Source organism: Ylistrum balloti, unplaced genomic scaffold (assembly GCF_031769215.1).
Source record: "Ylistrum balloti isolate Yb309-2 unplaced genomic scaffold, AGI_CSIRO_Ybal_v1 Utg369954, whole genome shotgun sequence".
Classification (NCBI taxonomy): Eukaryota; Metazoa; Mollusca; class Bivalvia; order Pectinida; family Pectinidae; genus Ylistrum; species Ylistrum balloti.
Genome location: NW_026782055.1, coordinates 819,574 through 840,827, shown reverse-complemented (window position 1 = coordinate 840,827; position 21,254 = coordinate 819,574). Strand labels below are relative to the sequence as shown.

General features: G+C 39.9%; 3 protein-coding genes across 4 annotated transcripts in view; 1 reads left to right on the top strand and 2 right to left on the bottom strand.

Moving 5' to 3' along the window:
- Positions 1-1,439: 1,439 nt before the first annotated feature.
- On the bottom strand, positions 1,440-2,572 carry LOC132547420 (uncharacterized). The gene is made up of 2 exons (XM_060211177.1): positions 1,923-2,572; positions 1,440-1,887 (listed from the first exon to the last, which is right to left on the bottom strand). Exons 1-2 carry the CDS (start codon positions 2,570-2,572, stop codon positions 1,440-1,442), a joined length of 1,098 nt encoding a protein of 365 aa, XP_060067160.1.
- Positions 2,573-9,253: 6,681 nt separating this feature from the next.
- On the bottom strand, positions 9,254-10,408 carry LOC132547419 (lysophosphatidic acid receptor 6-like). Its single transcript, XM_060211176.1, is given in 1 exon segment — positions 9,254-10,408. A coding segment is annotated over 1 exon segment (1,155 nt).
- A 10,752-nt stretch (positions 10,409-21,160) lies between these two features.
- LOC132547394 (probable E3 ubiquitin-protein ligase HERC4) overlaps positions 21,161-21,254 on the top strand; it is a 48,665-nt gene continuing 48,571 nt past the window's right edge. For both annotated transcript variants that reach the window (XM_060211151.1, XM_060211152.1), the window contains exon 1: positions 21,161-21,241. The gene's annotated coding sequence lies outside the window, so the exon portion shown is untranslated. The remainder of the gene's footprint in view (positions 21,242-21,254) is intronic.

The following is a 21,254-nucleotide window of genomic DNA, read 5'->3' as shown; positions in this document are numbered from 1 at the left end:
GTGTCAATCAGAGCTTTGGCACAGGTGGTAGTCTCCATGTTAGGAAGTGGTACAGCCTCCATCCACTTGGTGAAGTGGTCACCTATATCGAGAATATAGGCATTTCCTTGGTCGGTTTTGGGTAATGGCCCTATGAGGTCTAAGAAAATGCGCTCCCCAGGTTCACCAGCTGCCATGTTCTTGAGTGGGACCCTTGGTTTAGGTCCGTACCTCTTCCTGGACATACAAGTTGAGCAACTTCTGCACCACCGTCGGACATCTTGCTGGAGTCCTGGCCATGTGTATGTCTGTCTGACCATGGAAATAGTCTTGTAAACACCCAGGTGACCACCAACGCTCTTTCCGTGGCATTCATGTAAAAAATGCGGCGGGTATTATTACCAATAATTGTTCAAACTTCCCTGTGACAGCGTACCACCGCCTACAAAGCAGGCCATCAGCTACTTCCAGGCGGGAGAACTGTCCCCATAACGCCTTCACGGTCTTATTACGTGGGGAAACCTGGTCCCAGACTGGGCGTTTGTTATTCTCCAACCAGCATCGTATTAGAGCAAGGTCTTCGTCTTTCTCCTGGGCCTCACGGAGGTCTTTCATGTCCTTGTCAAACCCCACAGCTTTGACTGATGGTTCTGCTGAAGCGCGGCCACATTGCCTGCACGGGACGCGAGACATGGCATCAGCGGTCTGGTGGCTACGGCCAGGGAGGTGCTTAATTTCAAAGCTGTAGCCGGAGAGAACTTCCAACCACCTGGCAAGTTGGCCCTCAGGTTCCTTGAAGCGCATTAGCCACGTCAAGGAGCCATGGTCAGGAATTTTCTGCCAAGCAGATATGACTTAAAGTGCTTGACAAAATGGACACCGGCCAAAAGATCTCGCCTGGTGACGCAGTAGTTCCTTTCAGCCTTAGATAAGGTCCTGCTAGCGTAAGCGATGACATGCTCACGGTGCTCCTGGGACAGTACTGCTCCGATACCGGTGGCACTGGCGTCGGTGTCTGGGATGAATGGGAGGTCTGGTCTTGGCAGCGCTAGAACAGGAGTCAATCGCTGTTTTAGAAAGGTGTTCACATTCCCTGGTCCATTTGAAATCACGCCCTTTCTCCGACAGTCGGTGTAGTGGGAAGCAATGGAAGCAAAGTTGGGTACGAACTTCCGGTAGTACCCACATAGGCACAGGAAACTTCGTAATTCGGTTTGATTACAGGGAACAGGCCAATCCGTTACAGCCTTGATCTTGTCGGGACTGGTCGCGACTCCTTTATCAGACACCATGTGACCAAGAAAGTTTACTTCTCTGGCAAACAGGTTGCACTTTTTGGGCTTCAGTTTGAACCCCGTCTTCATGAGGCGGTCGAACACTTCTCCCATCCGGTCAATCAGTTGATCAAATGTTGTTCCAAAGATTATGATGTCATCTAGGTACTCCAGGCACGTCTCATACTAAAGTCCAGCTAGAACAGACTCCGTCATCCGCTCAAAGGTGATAGGGGCGTTGCACAGCCCAAATGGAAGGACATTGAATTGAAACAGTCCTCTCTTAGTGGCGAAAGCTGTCTTGGGCTTGTGATCTGGGTGTACCTCCACCAGCCAATACCCAGGCATCAGATCCGCTGTTGAAAACCAGGTGGCGCCGCTGAGTGCGTCAAGGGAGTCGTCAACTCTTGGCAAGGGGTAGGCGTCCTGGAGGGTAACTGCATTCAAACCCCGGTAGTCAACACAAAACCTCAGCTTGCCGTCCCGCTTTCTCACAAGGACAACTCCAGCACCCCATGGGCTAGTGGAGGGTTCTATCACCTTGCGCTCCAACATTGAATTGAGTTCTTTGTCGAATTCATCCCGTGCATGTAGAGCGACACGTCTGGCGCGTGTTTGATGGGCCTGGCACTGACTGTATCAATAGTGAGTTGGATGTGATTCGTGCACCCTAGGTCACTGTCATCCCTAGCAAAGAGACCTGCATAACTTCGGAGAAACGATTTAGCTCTGTCGTTCTGGTCAGCTGTCAAGTTCTGGCTGCAATCCTTCAACAGAGAGCTGAGATGCGCTGGCAGGACCCCTTTCTGTCCTAGGCCTGAGGTAACTGGTTTGATCGGCTCTGGTTCCTGAGCCTGCTCTATCCATCCCACGTGGGTACCAGTTCCTATAGTCTTCGGCTCAAGGTCTGGATTCAGTACTCTCACCGGAACACAGGAAGACTCATCCAGCTTTACAAAGGTACGGCCGGCTAGTAAGGAATGTTTCTCTTTGAATGTGGCGGCTGGTTCAATCAGGTAGCTGGCGTCCTCACTGCATCCTATGACAGGTACAGATACGACCACTTCACTGGTCTCGGGGATCGTAATGGTACGGTCTAGGGAGACACGGCAAACTCCTAAGCTACCAACGGTGTGGCATTTTCTTGTCATTTCCCCTATCTTCAGGTTACTCTGTGATACATCGATGGCACATTTGTGTCTTCTCAGAAAACCAAGTCCCAGTATAGCTTCTGGGCGTATATCGGCGACGACGAGATTGTGACTGCGTCTGGTACCTCCTAGCGAAACGCCAAATTTTTCTGTCCCTGCTGGTGTCATCTTCGGTCCACTAACGGTGGTAATAGGAAGGCCACCCTTAGCTAACTTCGGTGGTCGACTCAGAGAGCGGTATAGACTTTAACTCAATAGGGAAATGGTGGCTCCAGTATCAATCAAAATGATGGCGGGCTCTCCCTAAATAAAAACTTTCCACATACATGCCTGCCTCATGCACTATTATGTTGACTGTGGGGTCTGAGTCGTCAGGTTCTCCCTGGGGGTCCTTCTCAGTCGAGCTTGGGCACTCTGACTTCCAGTGACCTCGTGCTCCACACAGATGGCACAGTCCTGGACGTCTCCTGGGGCGCCGTCGGAAGTGACGCCTATTCGGCCCGGCTCCCTTGGATAAGTCATGTACGGCCTCCTTGAGTTTGTTACAGATGATATCTATCGGGGCAGAGCCAGTTTCTACCTATGAGCTAGACTCAGCTATACCCCTGACAGCTGGGGCTGATACCCTCTTAGTACTCTGGAATGCCTCGATCTCAATTGCAGCCTGAATGGCTTCGTCTAGCGTGCTAGGTTTCCTCTGCCACACCAGAAATTTCAGGTCAGAGCCAGATAATACCTCTAAGAACTGTTCTTTGGCTAATGTTCCATGCATAGGGTCTCCTGCTTTGGGGTAAGCAAGCTGGACCAATCGGCGAATGGTCTACCCAAGCTCCAGTAGGGATTAATTCTCTTGTCGCCGTCTGGCCTTCAGCTTGGCTCGGTACAGATCCAGCTGGTTTGGTGGTGCGAATCGCTTCTCAAGTGCAAGTTTCAGTGTTGTATAAGGTGCAGGGTGACCACCAGTGCTTAAATTTGACAGTATTTGCTTGGCTGATCCCTTTAGACTGACAGCCAAGAACAAACTTTTTTGGCTATCATTCCGCCCATTGAGGAGATCGCATGACTCAAAATGTACAAGGTGCATTGATCCATCATAGGTGTGAGGCTTATATAACGTAGTCTTCCTATGGGTGACAGCAGGTGAACTCAGGGCGCCATCCACACCCACGACTTGGCCCTTGGTGCAGGACAGCGATGCGGGAATGTCTATATCAGGTGGCAACCCGTGGGAAAACTCGGCGTTTGTGTTGGCAAACCGTGCTCCTCTGGCCTATGCTGGATAGGAGTCGAGTGTTTTACTTGCCTGGGTCTCGGGAGTTCTACGGGGCTTGGTTTCGACCATTCCTCCGAGCTTGGAGCACAAGTATCCCAAGGATGACCGCTAGCTTGACCGGCTCCCACTTTTGCCCCGGCTGCTGTAAAAGTGTTACCAGTCGCTGTATTGTCCTCCAGGCGCCGGCTGAAAAGACTAGGGCTCTGTGTAGAGCCTACTTTGATGGCGGCGGAGCCAACAGACTGGCAGACGAGGACGTGTTTAACCGTCTGTTATGGTTCGATAGCCCACCTTCCGTAGCTGTTACGAAATTGACCAGCTTTCCAAGCAGCTGTGTCTGGTACCTGGCAGTGTCTAACAGCAGGGCAATATCTGAGGAATATCGTGGTACAGCACTCCCTTTGCTCTTTGTCTGGTGTCTAAGGAAGCAGGCTTGGGAACATGTCTTGGCCATCTTCCTGGCTCATACCTGGAGCTCGCTGGGTCCCCGTAACATCTGCCCACTCATGGCTCGTTCCACATAATTTTCCTAGGCTGCTATCAGGGTCTTGTACTTGGCCTTTCTCAGACCGCTCCGCGCTCCCCTTTTTCTGCTGTTGAGTGACTGGTTACGTTCTTCTAACATTTGAAGAAGGGTAGCCATCCTCGGACTATGCTTTGGCGTTTCCTTGACTGGGTCGCGTGCTGCCATCAAAAACATGAAACGTGTCTGGGACCAGCTCAACGATGGTAGCGATTGACCGGTCGGTGTCCCAGCATTTACCAACCAGTAAGAGTGGTTAGCAGGTTCGGATGGCAGGCCAGCGAAAGGAAAACCAGGAGTCGTTGGTTACAGTGGGTGCTTTATTCAGTATAACAAAATCCCCAGTCGGCGGTATAGGGTCAGGCTATGGAAGGGTTTGGAGAGTGTAAAGGCCTAATGGTTATACTGAGTATTCGGTCCTCAATGTTCCTGACAGGCTGGCTATGGCATGTCGTTGGTAGTAACACGCTGGTACCAATGTAACAGTAGGGCTGGCCACCTACGTCGCTACAAGGCACCACGAGCTACGTGATAGCCAACGCAACGACATGCCCTGAGCCACATAGGAACCAGTAGAGATAACTTTTCAGCTTTATTAAACTTCCATAGCCTGGTACAAATAAACGACACAGCTTAGGCTACAATAATTACACTAAATAAATCACTGCATAACGCCTACTAATTATCAAATTATCACTAGTACCCTATACTACATAATAATTAAGAAACACCTAAATTAAACAATAAAAAAACCGAGAACACCTAAGAGAGATAACTCTTACAGTACACCTAACACTGATACAACCCCGGTAACAAAGCATACAGAAGCGCAGACCGTCACAGTATCATGAGACACGCATTCATACCACACGTAGAATAAACATGTTTTGATTGACTGACACACTTTTGAACAGCATAACGCCTCACGTACTCGTGTAAATTAGTAGATCGTGATTGTGTTTTAGTTTTACAGTATAGATTTGGGAATAACGAATAAGTATAATAAAAAGTTTAACTTAAAACACGAGTATAATCTGTATATTCCACAGAGCCGACTACGTTGAGATTCTAGCAGGCTCCTTTGTAAATAACTGGATAAGTGGTTAGTTGTGACATTTTGTTAGTGTACTCCTTGAGATTACGTTAATTATTGTCTTTTCGCTCACCAAACACCGCCTTTCGCAGTGACAGAACAAAATAACGAACAAGAGGCCCAATGGTCTTTATCAGTCATCTCAGTCACAATGCCTCTTGTAACATGTCATAGAAATGATTTTGTTAAAAAAGTAATCTAACTTTAAATTGTACACATAATGCAAATGTAAATTTGCATACATTAACTGCTATCCTGTGCTAAGGCTTCTAACCAAGTTTGAATTAAAAGAAATTACACCCAGGATTTGAATTTTCCTATATAGAATATTCCATCCAGGTACAATAGAACATCTTTAAAATTTCAGCCAATTTGACCCATTTTTGCCCCGCCCATCAGCCCCTGGGGGCCAGTCAAGGTCAATATGTGCATCTCATCAAACTGTCAGCTTACAATGATAAAAAAGATTCTAACCAGGTTGGAACTATTTCTGAAAGAAAATAAACAAAAATGTAATCTTCCTAAATAAATCATGGTAAATTTTACCCCTCACCGAGGAGAAATGTGAAACACTGCGTCATGTAATTTACAACTTTGGTAAAGCATCTGAAAGCCTTTCCGTCCATGAAAAGTGTTTGATTCTACCATACCTGGGATTTCAAACTCAAACATGTTTGAAGTTTCAATCAATTTAACCCTTTTTGGCCCCGCCCCTCAGGCCCCTGGGTGTTTGGGACCATATACTTTACAGTTTTGGTACCCTGAATCCTTGAAGGTTTTGTAAAATTTCATTAAAATAGGTTCTAGAGTTTTCCAGAAGAAGTCGAAAATGTTGAAACTTTACGACGCACGACGCAGGACAAAAGGGGAATCGCAAAAGGCCACCTTGAGATTTTGTCTCAAGTGACCTCAAATGTATATGCAAAATACCGATAACATGAAGTCGCTGTTTAGCAATCCGAAATGTTTTGCCTTGCTGTTTATCGTTATTTGCTACAGTCTAATGCATGTATGGAACATCATTGATCCAACCTAGATTTACAGCCTGTGATTTCATAACCATCCCATACACTTTATTATCCAGTACAGATAGAATACCCATTGAACAATGCTGGTCTTTTGTACACTCTATTCATTTCCACTAGGCCTACAACATTTTGTTCTAGTTTTTTAGCAGCGACATCGGATAAACACAAACAATATGTTGTATAATTGGCTATATGCACGTAAGGGTTATCCCCCTTATTTCGATGCCACTCACTATGTGATGTAAACCCCGGATTGAAACAGGATAAAATATGACGACATTAAAGCCTTATATTGCAAATCCTAAATCTTAAGATCGTGTAGCGATCACTCGGATTTGTTCAATATTTAACAGTGTAGACTGCATAGAAGCAATGTGTGATGGGCGTTACACATGCATTACACTGATAACGAATTAGCTACACGTGTGTGACAAATATAGGATCTTGAATGAGTACTATTCGATAAGTAATCTATGAATGGATCTTAATAAGTTTTCATTTCTAGAGAGATTTTCACGTGCTGAATTCGAAGTGAAACATACTGAAAAGTTTCATAGACTACATAGAAACCGAATCTAAGACCCCTTTTATCATAATAGAAATTCCGAAAACGGAAATGGTCAAATTTAAGCTCTCAGTACATTGTTGCTTTTTTAAAAAATTTATTGATAAGCCATGTTTGTTGCGTACATCGAAACAATATGATGACATCACCGAAAAAAAAGAAGATACCCCACACAGAATAATGGAGGCATTTTGTATGGGACGATACAGATATCACATCACTGCCACTGTATATACATCACATCAATATCACGGTACAGACATCACATCAATGTCACGGTATAAACATCACATCAATGTCACGATACAGATATCACATCACTGCCACTGTATATACATCACATCAATATCACGGTACTGACATCACATCAATGTCACGGTACAGACATCACATCAATGTCACGATACAGACATCACACCAATGTCACGATACAGATATCACATCACTGCCACTGTATATACATCACATCAATATCACGGTACAGACATCACATCAATGTCACGATACAGACATCACACCAATGTCACGATACAGATATCACATCAATGTCACGGTACTGACATCACATCAATATCTCTATACATCAATGTCACGGTACAGACATCACATCAATATCTCTATACTTCAATGTCACGGTACAGACATCACATCAATGTCACGGTACAGACATCACATCAATGTCTCGGTATAAACATCATATCAATGTCACGGTACAGACATCACATCAATGTTACGGTACAGACATCACATCAATGTCACAGTACTGACATCACATCAATGTCACGGTATAAACATCACATCAATGTCACGGTATAAACATCATATCAATGTCACGGTACAGACATCACATCAATGTTACGGTACAGACATCACATCAATGTCACAGTACTGACATCACATCAATGTCACGGTATAAACATCACATCAATGTCACGGTACAGACATCACATCAATATCTCTATACATCAATGTCACGATACAGACATCACAACAATATCACGGTATAAACATCACATCAATGTCACGGTAGAGACATCACATCAATGTCACGATACAGACATCACATCAATATCACGGTATAAACATCACATCACTGCCATTGTATATACATCACATCAATATCACGGTACAGACATCACATCAATGTCACGATACAGACATCACACCAATGTCACGATACAGACATCACATCAATTTCACGGTACTGACATCACATCAATATCTCTATACATCATTGTCACGGTACAGACATCACATCAATATCTCTATACATCAATGTCACGATATAGACATCACATCAATGTCACGGTACAGATATCCCATCAATGTCACGATACAGACATCACATCAATATCTCTATACATCAATGTCACGGTCATCACATTAATATCACTATACATCAATGTCACGGTCATCACATCAATATCTCTATACATCAATGTCAAGGTCATCACACCAATATCTCTATACATCAATGTCACGGTCATCACATCAATATCTCATTACATCAATGTCACGGTCATCACATCAATATCTCTATACATCAATGTCAAGGTCATCACACCAATATCTCTATACATCAATGTCACGGTCATCACATCAATATCTCAATACATCAATGTCACGGTCATCACATCAATATCTCAATACATCAATGTTACGGTCATCACATCAATATCTCTTTACATCAATGTCACGGTCATCACATCAATATCTCTATACATCAATGTCACGATATAGACATCACATCAATGTCACGGTACAGATATCCCATCAATGTCACGATACAGACATCACATCAATATCTCTATACATCAATGTCACGGTCATCACATCAATATATCTATACATCAATGTCACGGTCATCACATTGATATCACTATACATCAATGTTACGGTCCTCACATCAATATCTCTATACATCAATGTGAAGGTCATCACACCAATATCTCTATACATCAATGTCACGGTACAGACATCCCATCAATGTCACGATACAGACATCACGCTACAGCCACGGTATATGCATCATATCAATGTCACGGTAGAGACATCACATTAATGTCATTGTATAAACATAATATCAATGTCACGATACAGACATCACATCAATGTCACGATACAGACATCATATCAATGTCGCGGTATAAACATCATATCATTGTCACGGTAGAGACCTCACATCAATATCTCTATACATCAATGTCACGGTCATCACATCAATATCTCATAACATCAATGTCACGGTCATCACATCAATATCTCTATACATCAATGTGAAGGTCATCACATCAATGTCTTTATACATCAATGTCACGGAACAGGGTTACTATTAACTCATCCCTTCTGACTTTGATCAGATGCTCACTACGATGTTTGTACTTATATCTCATCTATAGCAATGTTTGCGATTTTTTGCGCTTTGTTGCTGTCCTCTTGTGACAAGTTGGATTTCTCCTTCGCGATCTTCTTTACACCTGACCTGCCGTTCCACTGTCTACGGCAGCAACAGCAAAGCATTTGGATCACCTTTTTTCTGAAGGTTGCACCTGATATACCATACAGGATGAAGTTGATGGAGTGATTTATGGTGTTTGATAGCTCCAGTATGACGTTCATGAGATACGAGTACTCAGTTTCGACGATCTGCTGGTCTTCCGCCCAAGCCATCATGCTTCCGTACGCCATAGGCAAGGAGGTGATGACGTAAACTCCACTTACAACCAATAACATGGCCATTATTTGTTTCATGTCGTTTTCGTCTGTCGTTTTTTTGCAATCATCGCCCTCCTTCTGCCGGTTCACGAGTCGACGTCTACGAATGAGCGCTCTGTACAGCACCCGAAGTGTCAGAATGTTGAGGATACATATCAGGATCACTGGCACCACGAAATAGGCGAGAAGGTCGATCATGATGCTGTACTTCAGACAGTAATCGAAGGTAATTTCTGGATAAACACATACTTGATTCTCCCATTTGAAACAAATATTTGGTAAGTTGATACCAGAAATAAACAGAAACAAAAAGAGCGCTGTAAATAACGCACGCCGTTTAGTGCAGTAGGTCGCTCTTTTGAATGGAAAGCAGACGGCAATGAAACGGTCGGTGGTCACAGCAACGATAATCCACGAAGAGAACTGCGAGAATACATACACCAATGTAAACTTGACTGAACACAAGTATGATGTAATATCGTCATAAAAGAGCAGGTCTCCGAGCACTTCTACCCACCTCATCATCGCTCCGACAACTACGAACGCCAGGTCAGACAAAGCCAGTATGGATAGGTACAGGAAGAAGGAGGAGGACCGTGATAGTTGTATGAGAACGATGAAGGAGAGGGAGTTGCCGATAATACCAACAGGAACAAGGATAGGATAGACGATATAGTAGAGAAGGTCTCCTTTCTCGTAAAGACCTGCGTCATAATCGTAGGCGTAATCGGTCGCGTTTTCCTGTGTCATGTTTGGATGGTCGGATGTTTTGTTAAGCTGTGAAAGCACTGACTCTAATTGGTCCATCTCTAAAATAGAAGAGGGAAATTGAAATGATTTGGTTATGATAAGTAAATATCACCAAAGTGTAGAGAGACATTTGTATTTCTTACATATACAAGAACAACTGATAGCAATAAGCCTCAGTTTTAGTCATGAATTTTTAATAATTGTGTGATAGACTTTCAATTACCTCGATATGGCATTGGTCACAAGTTATTACTACTCCCAACAGATATATAGTGCAAACGCATTAAATGTTCGATGATATCGGGAATGCTAGTAATGTTATTGTACAATTTATGTCACACACAGTTGTTACAACGAAATTCCAAAACAAAGGCGAAACTTCTAGGAATTAATGGTGAACTAAAAAAACACGACCAATTAACACAGCCGAATCATTAAATGATTATTTTACATCTACAAAAGGGGATGAAAATATCCCAACCTGATCATCATTTTTCGACTATTGACTAAACTGAGCATGGCATTATTAACCATGTCTCCAAATACTAATATAAGTGCATGCCTCCTTTCTCTACTGAATCTCTCAGTTACTTGTTCCGCCTCTCTTTAGAATTCTATATGCTTTAAAACAAGAAATCTATTTTACTTCATCCTTGAGAAACTAACGTGACAACTCTTTATAAAGACAAAAATGGATTAAGTGGTTAACTCTAGACCCATATCTGCTACTCCTATCAAATACATGTCTAGAGCTGATATTATTCTACAGAACTATCGGCGTTTCTACCCTGTCTATTGTCTATAGTGTCTATTGGTTATCAGCCAATAATAATTATCTACTTAAGAAGATGTTTATCTAGATTTCTGCGAGCTGTTGACAGTCGAAACTTCAACGACGTCAGCTTTCAAATTGTGTAGACTTACCTGAAGACCTCCATCGAGTCTATGATGTGTTGTGTAGACTAATCTGAAGTTCTCCCTCGAGTCTATGATGTGTTGTGTAGACTTACCTGAAGATTTTCATCGAGTGTATGATGTGTTGTGTAGACTTACCTGAAGATCTCGATCGAGGTCTACGGCGTGTTGTGTAGACCTATCTGAAGTTCTTCATCGAGTCTATGATGTGTTGTGTAGACTTATCTGAAGTTCTCCCTCGAGTCTATGATGTGTTGAGTAGACTTACCTGAAGATCTCCATCGAGTCTATGATGTGTTGTGTAAACTTATCTGAAGATCTCGATCGAGGTCTACGGCGTGTTGTGTAGACCTATCTGAAGTTCTTCATCGAGTCTATGATGTGTTGTGTAGACTTATCTGAAGATCTCAATCGAGTCTATGATGCGTTGTGTAGACTTACCTGAAGACCTCCATCGAGTCTATGATGTGTTGTGTAAACTTACCTGAAGATCTCCATCGAGTCTATGATGTATTGTGTAGACTTATCTGAAGATCTCCATCGAGTCTATGATGTGTTGTGTAGACTTATCTGAAGATCTCAATCGAGTCTATGATGGGTTGTGTAGACTTACCTGAAGTCTCCCTCGAGTCTATGATGTGTTGTGTAGACTTACCTGAAGATCTCCATCGAGTCTATGATGTGTTGAGTAGACTTACCCGAAGATCTCCATCGAGTCTATGATGTGTTGTGTAGACTTACCTGAAGATTTCCATCGAGTCTATGATGTGTTGTGTAGACTTACCTGAAGATTTCCATCGAGTCTATGATGTGTTGTGTAGACTTACCTGAAGTTCTCTTTCGAGTCTATGATGTGTTGTGTAGACTTACCTGAAGTTCTCTATCGAGTCTATGATGTGTTGTGTAGACTTACCTGAAGTTCTCTATCGAGTTTATGATGTGTTCTATAGTTTGACTTTCGAGAGACGTTTGTATCGAGGACTACGGCGTGTTGTGTAAACATATCTGCACCAAGTCTACGGCTTTATGTACAGTACAACCATATCGAAAGACGTTTACATCGAGATCTACGGTGTAAAGCGTGGCCACGTCTATATTTATTATATATATATTTTTATCGGTTTCATGATGTGTTGTGTGAATATATCTGAAGAAATGTGTATCGATGTATACGTAGTGTTGTATGGACATCAAAAGACGTCTGTATGGAGACCTACGTAGTGTTGTATGGACATCAAAAGACGTCTGTATGGAGACCTACGTAGTGTTGTATGGACATCAAAAGACGTCTGTATGGAGACCTACGTAGTGTTGTATGGACATCAAAAGACGTCTGTATGGAGACCTACGTAGTGTTGTATGGACATCAAAAGACGTCTGTATGGAGACCTACGTAGTGTTGTATGGACATCTAAAGACGTCTGTATGTAGACCTACGTAGTGTTGTATGGACATCAAAAGACGTCTGTGTGGAGACCTACACAGTGTTGTATGGACATCTAAAGACGTCTGTATGTAGACCTACGTAGTGTTGTATGGACATCAAAAGACGTCTGTGTGGAGACCTACACAGTGTTGTATGGACATCTAAAGACGTCTGTATGTAGACCTACGTAGTGTTGTATGGACATCAAAAGACGTCTGTGTGGAGACCTACGCAGTGTTGTATGGACATCTAAAGACGTCTGTATGTAGACCTACGTAGTGTTGTATGGACATCTAAAGACGTCTGTATCAAGACCTACGTAGTGTTGTATGGACATCTAAAGCCGTCTGTATGTAGACCTTAGCATTGATGTATGGAAATCCCAAATTTAAAGGGTACAACTATGGAGTAAAGGAAATCTACGTATGAAATTTGAGAAGATTTATCCAGCTCTTTTGAAGACATGGCAAACGTTCATTTCTAAACCAAGATGGCTTCCTGTCAACAATTTTATATTTCAGATCAGTTCCAAAATATTGGTTAGAAGACCAATGTAACTTTTTATATCAATGTTGGGTAGATTATCAATTGAAGTTTGTATATCAATGTTGGGTAGATTATCAATTTAAGTTTGTATATCAATGTTGGGTAGAATATCAATTTAAGTTTGTATATCAATGTTGGGTAGAATATCAATTTAAGTTTTGTCTATCAATGTTGGGTAGAATATCAATTTAAGTTTGTATATCAATGTTGGGTAGAATATTAATTTACCGGTAAGTCTTGTCTATCAATGTTGGGTAGAATATCAATTTAAGTTTGTATATCAATGTTGGGTAGAATATCAATTGAAGTTTGTCTATCAATGTTGGGTAGAATATCAATTTAAGTTTGTATATCAATGTTGGGTAGATTATCAATTTAAGTTTGTCTATCAATGTTGGGTAGATTATCAATTTAATATCAATGTTGGGTGTATTAATTTACAATCAATGTTGGGTTATCAATTGTTTGTCTATCAATGTTGGGTAGATTATCAATTTAAGTTTGTATATCAATATCAATGTTGGGTAGAATATCAATTTAAGTTTGTCTATCAATGTTGGGTAGAATATCAATTTAAGTTTGTCTATCAATGTTGGGTAGATTATCAATTTAAGTTTGTATATCAATGTTGGGTAGATTATCAATTTAAGTTATCAATTTAAGTTTGTCTATCAATGTTGGGTAGAATATCAATTTAAGTTTGTCTATCAATGTTGGGTAGATTATCAATTTAAGTTTGTCTATCAATGTTGGGTAGAATATCAATTTAAGTTTGTCTATCAATGTTGGGTAGATTATCAATTTAAGTTTGTATATCAATGTTGGGTAGATTATCAATTTAAGTTTGTATATCAATGTTGGGTAGATTATCAATTTAAGTTTGTATATCAATGTTGGGTAGAATATTAATTTAAGTTTGTCAATGTTGGGTAGATTATCAATTTAAGTTTGTATATCAATGTTGGGTAGAATATTAATTTACAATGTTATCAATGTTGGGTAGATTATCAATTTAAGTTTGTATATCAATGTTGGGTAGATTATCAATTTAAGTTTGTCTATCAATGTTGGTTGGGTAGTAATTTAAGATATCAATGTTGGGTAGATTATCAATTTAAGTTTGTATATCAATGTTGGGTAGATTATCAATTTAAGTTTGTATATCAATGTTGGGTAGATTATCAATTTAAGTTTGTATATCAATGTTGGGTAGATTATCAATTTAAGTTTGTCTATCAATGTTGGGTAGAATATTAATTTACCGGTAAGTCTTGTCTATCAATGTTGGGTAGAATATCAATTTAAGTTTGTCTATCAATGTTGGGTAGATTATCAATTTAAGTTTGTCTATCAATGTTGGGTAGAATATCAATTTAAGTTTGTCTATCAATGTTGGGTAGAATATCAATTTAAGTTTGTCTATCAATGTTGGGTAATTATCAATTTAAGTTTGTATATCAATGTTGGGTAGATCTATCAATGTTGGGTAAGTTTGTCTATCAATGTTGGGTAGATTATCAATTTAAGTTTGTATATCAATGTTGGGTAGAATATTAATTTACCGGTAAGTCTTGTCTATCAATGTTGGGTAGAATATCAATTTAAGTTTGTCTATCATTTAAGTTTGATTATCAATTTAAGTTTGTATATCAATGTTGGGTAGATTATTAATTTAAGTTTGTCTATCAATGTTGGGTAGAATATCAATTTAAGTTTGTATATCAATGTTGGGTAGAATATCAATTTAAGTTTGTATATCAATGTTGGGTAGAATATCAATTTAAGTTTGTCTATCAATGTTGGTATATCAATGTAGATTATCAATTTAAGTTTGTATATCAATGTTGGGTATCAATTTAAGTTTGTATATCAATGTTGGGTAGATTATCAATTTAAGTTTGTATATCAATGTTGGGTAGATATCAATATTTGTCATCAATGTTAAGTTTGTATATCAATGTTGGGTAGATTATCAATTTAAGTTTGTTTATCAATGTTGGGTAGATTATCAATTTAAGTTTGTATATCAATGTTGGGTAGATTATCAATTTAAGTTTGTATATCAATGTTGGGTAGATTATCAATTTAAGTTTGTATATCAATGTTGGGTAGATTATCAATTTAAGTTTGTATAATGTTGGGTAGATTATCAATTTAAGTTTGTATATCAATGTTGGGTAGATTATCAATTTAAGTTTGTATATCAATGTTGGGTAGATTATCAATTTAAGTTTGTATATCAATGTTGGGTAGATTATCAATTTAAGTTTGTATATCAATGTTGGGTAGATTATCAATTTAAGTTTGTATATCAATGTTGGGTAGAATATCAATTTAAGTTGGGTAGATTATCAATTTAAGTTTGTATATCAATGTTGGGTAGATTATCAATTTAAGTTTGTATATCAATGTTGGGTAGATTATCAATTTATATCAATGTTGGGTAGATTATCAATTTAAGTTTGTATATCAATGTTGGGTAGATTATCAATTTAAGTTTTGTCTATCAATGTTGGGTAGAATATCAATTTAAGTTTTGTCTATCAATGTTGGGTAGATTATCAATTTAAGTTTGTCTATCAATGTTGGGTAGATTATCAATTTAACTTTTTATATCAATGTTGGGTAGAATATCAATGTTGGGTAGAATATCAATTTAAGTTTGTCTATCAATGTTGGGTAGAATATCAATTTAAGTTTGTCTATCAATGTTGGGTAGAATATCAATTCATTACCATAGTAAAATCTTGTCCGTCAATAACGCATTCCAAAAGCAAAAGAAGATTGACATATACTGGTTTATCAAGTAAAAAGCAAAGTTTAAAATAGTTTACCTGTTGCGCGTGATTGTCCGTGGCTTCAAGTCCTTGTACACGCCTCAGTCACTGTAACACTGTCTACGATGTTCGTAGCATTGGGTTTGATATATATAATTGTTTGGGTTATAAGAGAGTTTCACAGGTACCGCGCCCAATGACATAATCAAGCGCTTTTAAATGTCGCAGTGGTAAAGGGACAAACAAATTTGGTAGCGTAATACCCTACCTGGTTGCATTATACAGACAGCAGGCAAACCATTCCTTACCGTCATCCACCAAGTCACATGATACAGACAACCATTCCTTACCGTCACCCACCAAGTCACATTATACAGACAACCATTCCTTACCGTCACCCAACAAGTCACATTATACAGACAACCATTCCTTACCGTCACCCAACAAGTCACATTATACAGACAACCAGTCCTTACTGTCACCCACCCAGTGACATAACACAGACAACATGATAACCTGTCTTATCGTCACCACCCAGTGACATAACACAGACAACATGATAATCTGTCCTTATCGTCACCCACCCAGTGACATTACACAGACAACATGATAACCTGTCCTTATCGTCACCCACCCAGTGACATTACACAGACAACATGATAACCTGTCCTTATCGTCACCCACCCAGTGACATTACACAGACAACATTATAACCTGTCCTTATCGTCACCCACCCAGTGACATAACACAGACAACATGATAACCTGTCCTTATCGTCACTCAACCAGTGACATTACACAGACAACATGATGACCTGTCCTTATCGTCACTCAGCCAGTGACATTACACAGACAACATTATAACCTGTCCTTATCGTCACCCACCCAGTGACATAACACAGACAACATGATAACCTGTCCTTATCGTCACCCACCCAGTGACATTACACAGACAACATGATAACCTGTCCTTATCGTCACTCAACCAGTGACATTACACAGACAACATGATGACCTGTCCTTATCGTCACCCACCCAGTGACATTACACAGGCAAGATAGTTTGTCCTAACCGTCACTCACCCAGTGACATTATATAGACAACGAGATAAATAGTCTATATCGGATACCTACCCGATATTTTTTTACAGACAAGGGACCAGTTACCGTCCAAGTCATGTGATACAAGGACGGGTTTTTGTTAGCTTCGTTCCATCAAAACGTCATGACATGCCTCATAACTGCAGTGTATGAACAGAGTAACATTGTATTGTTTTCCTGTGTACATTTTCTAATCGATATGAGTTTCATCAGTTAGATATAAGTTGGCTGATCTTAAACTAAACTATCAGAGAAAGACGAGAAGAACAACCGTTTCTTTTATTAAAAAGCTAGTAGACAATAAAACAAGAATATGCTACTATAAATACCTACACAAGCGGTGTTAGAAAAATGTATTTTAATAACATAAGCGAAATCGGAAACCATTTGTATATAGGAACAAATCAGGTTAGAAATTAGTAGTCTTATTGCAGTAATATAAGTAGTAAGGCGAACCATGTTAATCCGCTGCCCTGGGGATCTTCGTGACATCCGCAAATTTTACAACCAATTGAAGATAAACGTGGGAGCAAAGCGGAACAGCCGGGAAAACCCACGTGGTCGGGCAGGTGACCCCATACTCCTGCACGGGGAAATCAAACCCAGGTCGCCTAGGTGAAAGACATCTATTTTACCGCTACTAATACGCTAGTTTCGTTGCTTTCATTGGTTTATTACTAATTGTTTAATAACTGATATTTTGTTACTCGTACATGCATTTTTAGGCAAGATTACGTCAGTTTGCCAGTCATCAACTTGTCTTCGTGGTGTTTGTCGGTAGAGTAATTGTGTGTTATTGTGATATTACTATAACGCACTGCAATAATTATATATTCTATTTGCTGGAGTAATCCTCGTTAAGTAACATAATTACATATCATGTGGTTATATATGGGGATCATTTACAACCAGGTATAATGTTGACGTCAGCTATTATATGATCAGGTAATCCAGCTTCCGGTTTTAAAGATTGACTCTCTGTTCCAAAGGTGTATGTCATAATATGGAAGATCAATACTGGAGAGGAGCCGTCTTGTCAACACTTCTTTACTGTCAACCACAAACACCGCCGGTGTCACTTTACTGGTATATCATAGATACTTTCGTTTGGAAAATGTATCATGATTTCGTACACCCCGTTGTTAAGATGTCTAAATCAACAGATAAAAGAAAAGAAAACCATAAGATTGTACCATATCCTAATTAACAACGAATTAAGTATTATTAGGTACCAGGTGGATAACACAAGGAATGGGTGTAATGCTGATATTAGTAATTACAGGATCAAGTAATCCAGCTTCCGGTCACATAGATACATTTCCGGTTTAAGATGTGGATGTCATAATTTAGCAGACCAATATGGATACGAAGTCTGGTCAACAAATAAAATAAATATTTGTAACTACGAATAAGGAAATCTTCATACTAACTATCTCACCCCGCGTACTCAAAGATTAGTTAGATGTAACCAGTGGTTACTGGAAAAATGATATTGTTTCCACTGTAATACAGGCTGTTACTAGAAAAATTCAACTCAAAATTTATAAATCTCACCTGTCTAAACAAATCTAAAGCTGTGAAAGGATCAATAATATTCCCAATTTTGTTTAATTTATGATGGAATTTTTTTTTACAAACCTCTTGTTATCTCTAACCAGCCTGTGAACAACCGTTGCAAATAATCAGTCAGAATCACAGCCTTCACACCCATAACATAGTTCTATACACCAAGATAAACTGCCATCCTGCTGAATACTGAAGAGGGATCTTCTGTATCGAAGTGAATTTATTTCGGGTAACTACATATTCAAAACAATCACCAGGCAATGTGTACAAAAATCAAACTGGGTACACATCCACATATCATTTCCGGGGGGTAACGATCACTACATCCTCGATACTCCAAGGGTTACGATCACTACATCCTCGATACTTCGGGGTTTACGATCACTACATCCTCGATACTCCTGGGGTTACGATCACTACATCCTCGAAACTCCTGGGGTTGCGATCGCTTCATCCTCGATACTCCCAGGGTTACGATCACTACATCCTCGATACTCCGAAGGTAACGATCACTACATCCTCGATACTTCGGGGTTTACGATCACTACATCCTCGATACTCCGAAGGTAACGATCACTACATCCTCGATACTACAAGGGTTACGATCACTATTTCCTCGATACTCCGGGGGTTACGATCACTACATCCTCGATACTCCCAGGGTTACGATCACTACATCCTCTATACTCCTGGGGTTACGATCACTACATCCTCGATACTCCCAGGGTTACGATCACTACATCCTCGATATTCCAAGGGTTACGATCACTACATCCTCTATACTCCTGGGGTTACGATAACTACATCCTCGAAACTCCGGGGGTTACGATCACTATATCCTCGATACTCCGGGGGTAACGATCGCTACATCCTCGATACTGTGGGGGTTACCATCACTACATCCTGGATACTCTAGGGTTACGATCACTACATCCTCGATACTCCAAGAGTTACGATCACTTTTGCTCTCTACACCCCTGGAACCATCCTCGATACTCCAAGGGTTACGATCACTTTCGCTCTCTGCATCCCTTGAACATATCATTGCAAAATTGAAGACACAAAGTAATTTGATTGGTTCCATGAACAAAAAAAAGTGACCACTCACAGGCTGATACGCCCCTTTTGAAGACAATAAAAGAGCGACATGCAACTCCAAAGCCATTACAATATACCGTGACGAGATTCGGTTGCTTTATATCAAAGGATCACCCAAGTCCTTCAATTTTAGAGCGAAAGTGACCGTAACCCCTGGAGTATCGAGGATGATGAATTCCAGGAAAATTAAAATTTTGAAGTATTGATGTAAACGATTGATTTGAACTGAAATCTTATCAAGAAAAATCGGATAGCTTTTATTTGATTAATCTGTGGCTCTGTTGTACTGGTATATCGGAGTACTGACAAGGACGTGGTTATTCGATTTATTGATATTAGTGACATCAATAAATCGAACTAGAGATATGATATTTGGACATAATACTAAAACGGAGACCCATACGTGGTGATTTCGATACACATTTTTTGAAACAGAGGTTGATAGATATTTTGGAATAAAACTGAGACATTTTTTCAATTTTTCTAGCCTTCGCTACTTTTATGGTAGGTCTTGTTTTCAGTCCCTGCATATGTATGTCTCTGGTGTTGTATGTCCTTCATGGATACCTGGTCTAATCTTCTTATGTTCATATTTTGCTCTTGTTTCGTTAATTTTGAGTTTGAATTGGCACAAGATGTCAATATTTCAGCATTTTACTTCGTGTGCTTTACCAATCAACGATATTCATGTCCGTGGCAGAGATTTGCCACGAATTTCGGGCGACTCCTGATACATGTATATCGAGGGATTACCGAGATATCGAGACACTTTAATTTACCCACTGCTCTCGATTTAAATTCATAACTTTGTGTTTGTAATGTGATGTAATTTATGTAATATATGTGTCTTGATAAAGGGGCAGGTTGCCGCGAAAATTTTACAATGCGCTTTTTCGTATTGTCATTGTTATTTCATCGATCATATATTATAGTGACTAATATACATGCATATGGTCTGTAGTACGATATAATTATATATGTACATCAATTTCTTAAACAGTCACAAAGAGATGTAGTTTTTTTCTGTAACCAGTCTTTAAATCTGTTAAGAGCAAAACCACGGATTGCAAAATAACTCTCATATGTCCGTGGTACATATAGGATTCTGTTCGAAATATATTTACTATTCTGTCAACAGGTTGTAAGCTTATACTCTTAAATTGTTATAACTATTAATGTTTAAAGTAAAGTGTCGCTGTTGGAGTTTTCAATAATGTGTCGATGCCAATTCTTAAAAAAACCCACCAAAACCACCGTAATCGATTATTAAAGCAGGATTCGAGACGGAGATTTTTTGTAAATCGGCGTCACTTCAAGTCTTCATCGGTATGAGGTAGTATGCAGAATATGAAGCGTTAAACTGACAGCGATCATAAATAAAATGGGACGAAAGAAACCATAGAATATATTGGGATAGAATATTGTGAGAAATGCGAAATATGTCAACTGCCACAACAAAGGAAGTATGTTGTAAAC

Bases quoted from the DNA above. Each gene is read 5' to 3' on its own strand.
- LOC132547420 (XM_060211177.1), bottom strand. From the start codon at position 2,572: ATGACACCAGCAGGGACAGAAAAATTTGGCGTTTCGCTAGGAGGTACC. The intron at 1,888-1,922 runs GTGCACGAATCA...CTATTGATACAG, and splicing joins AGGGATGACAGTGACCTAGG to TCAGTGCCAGGCCCATCAAA.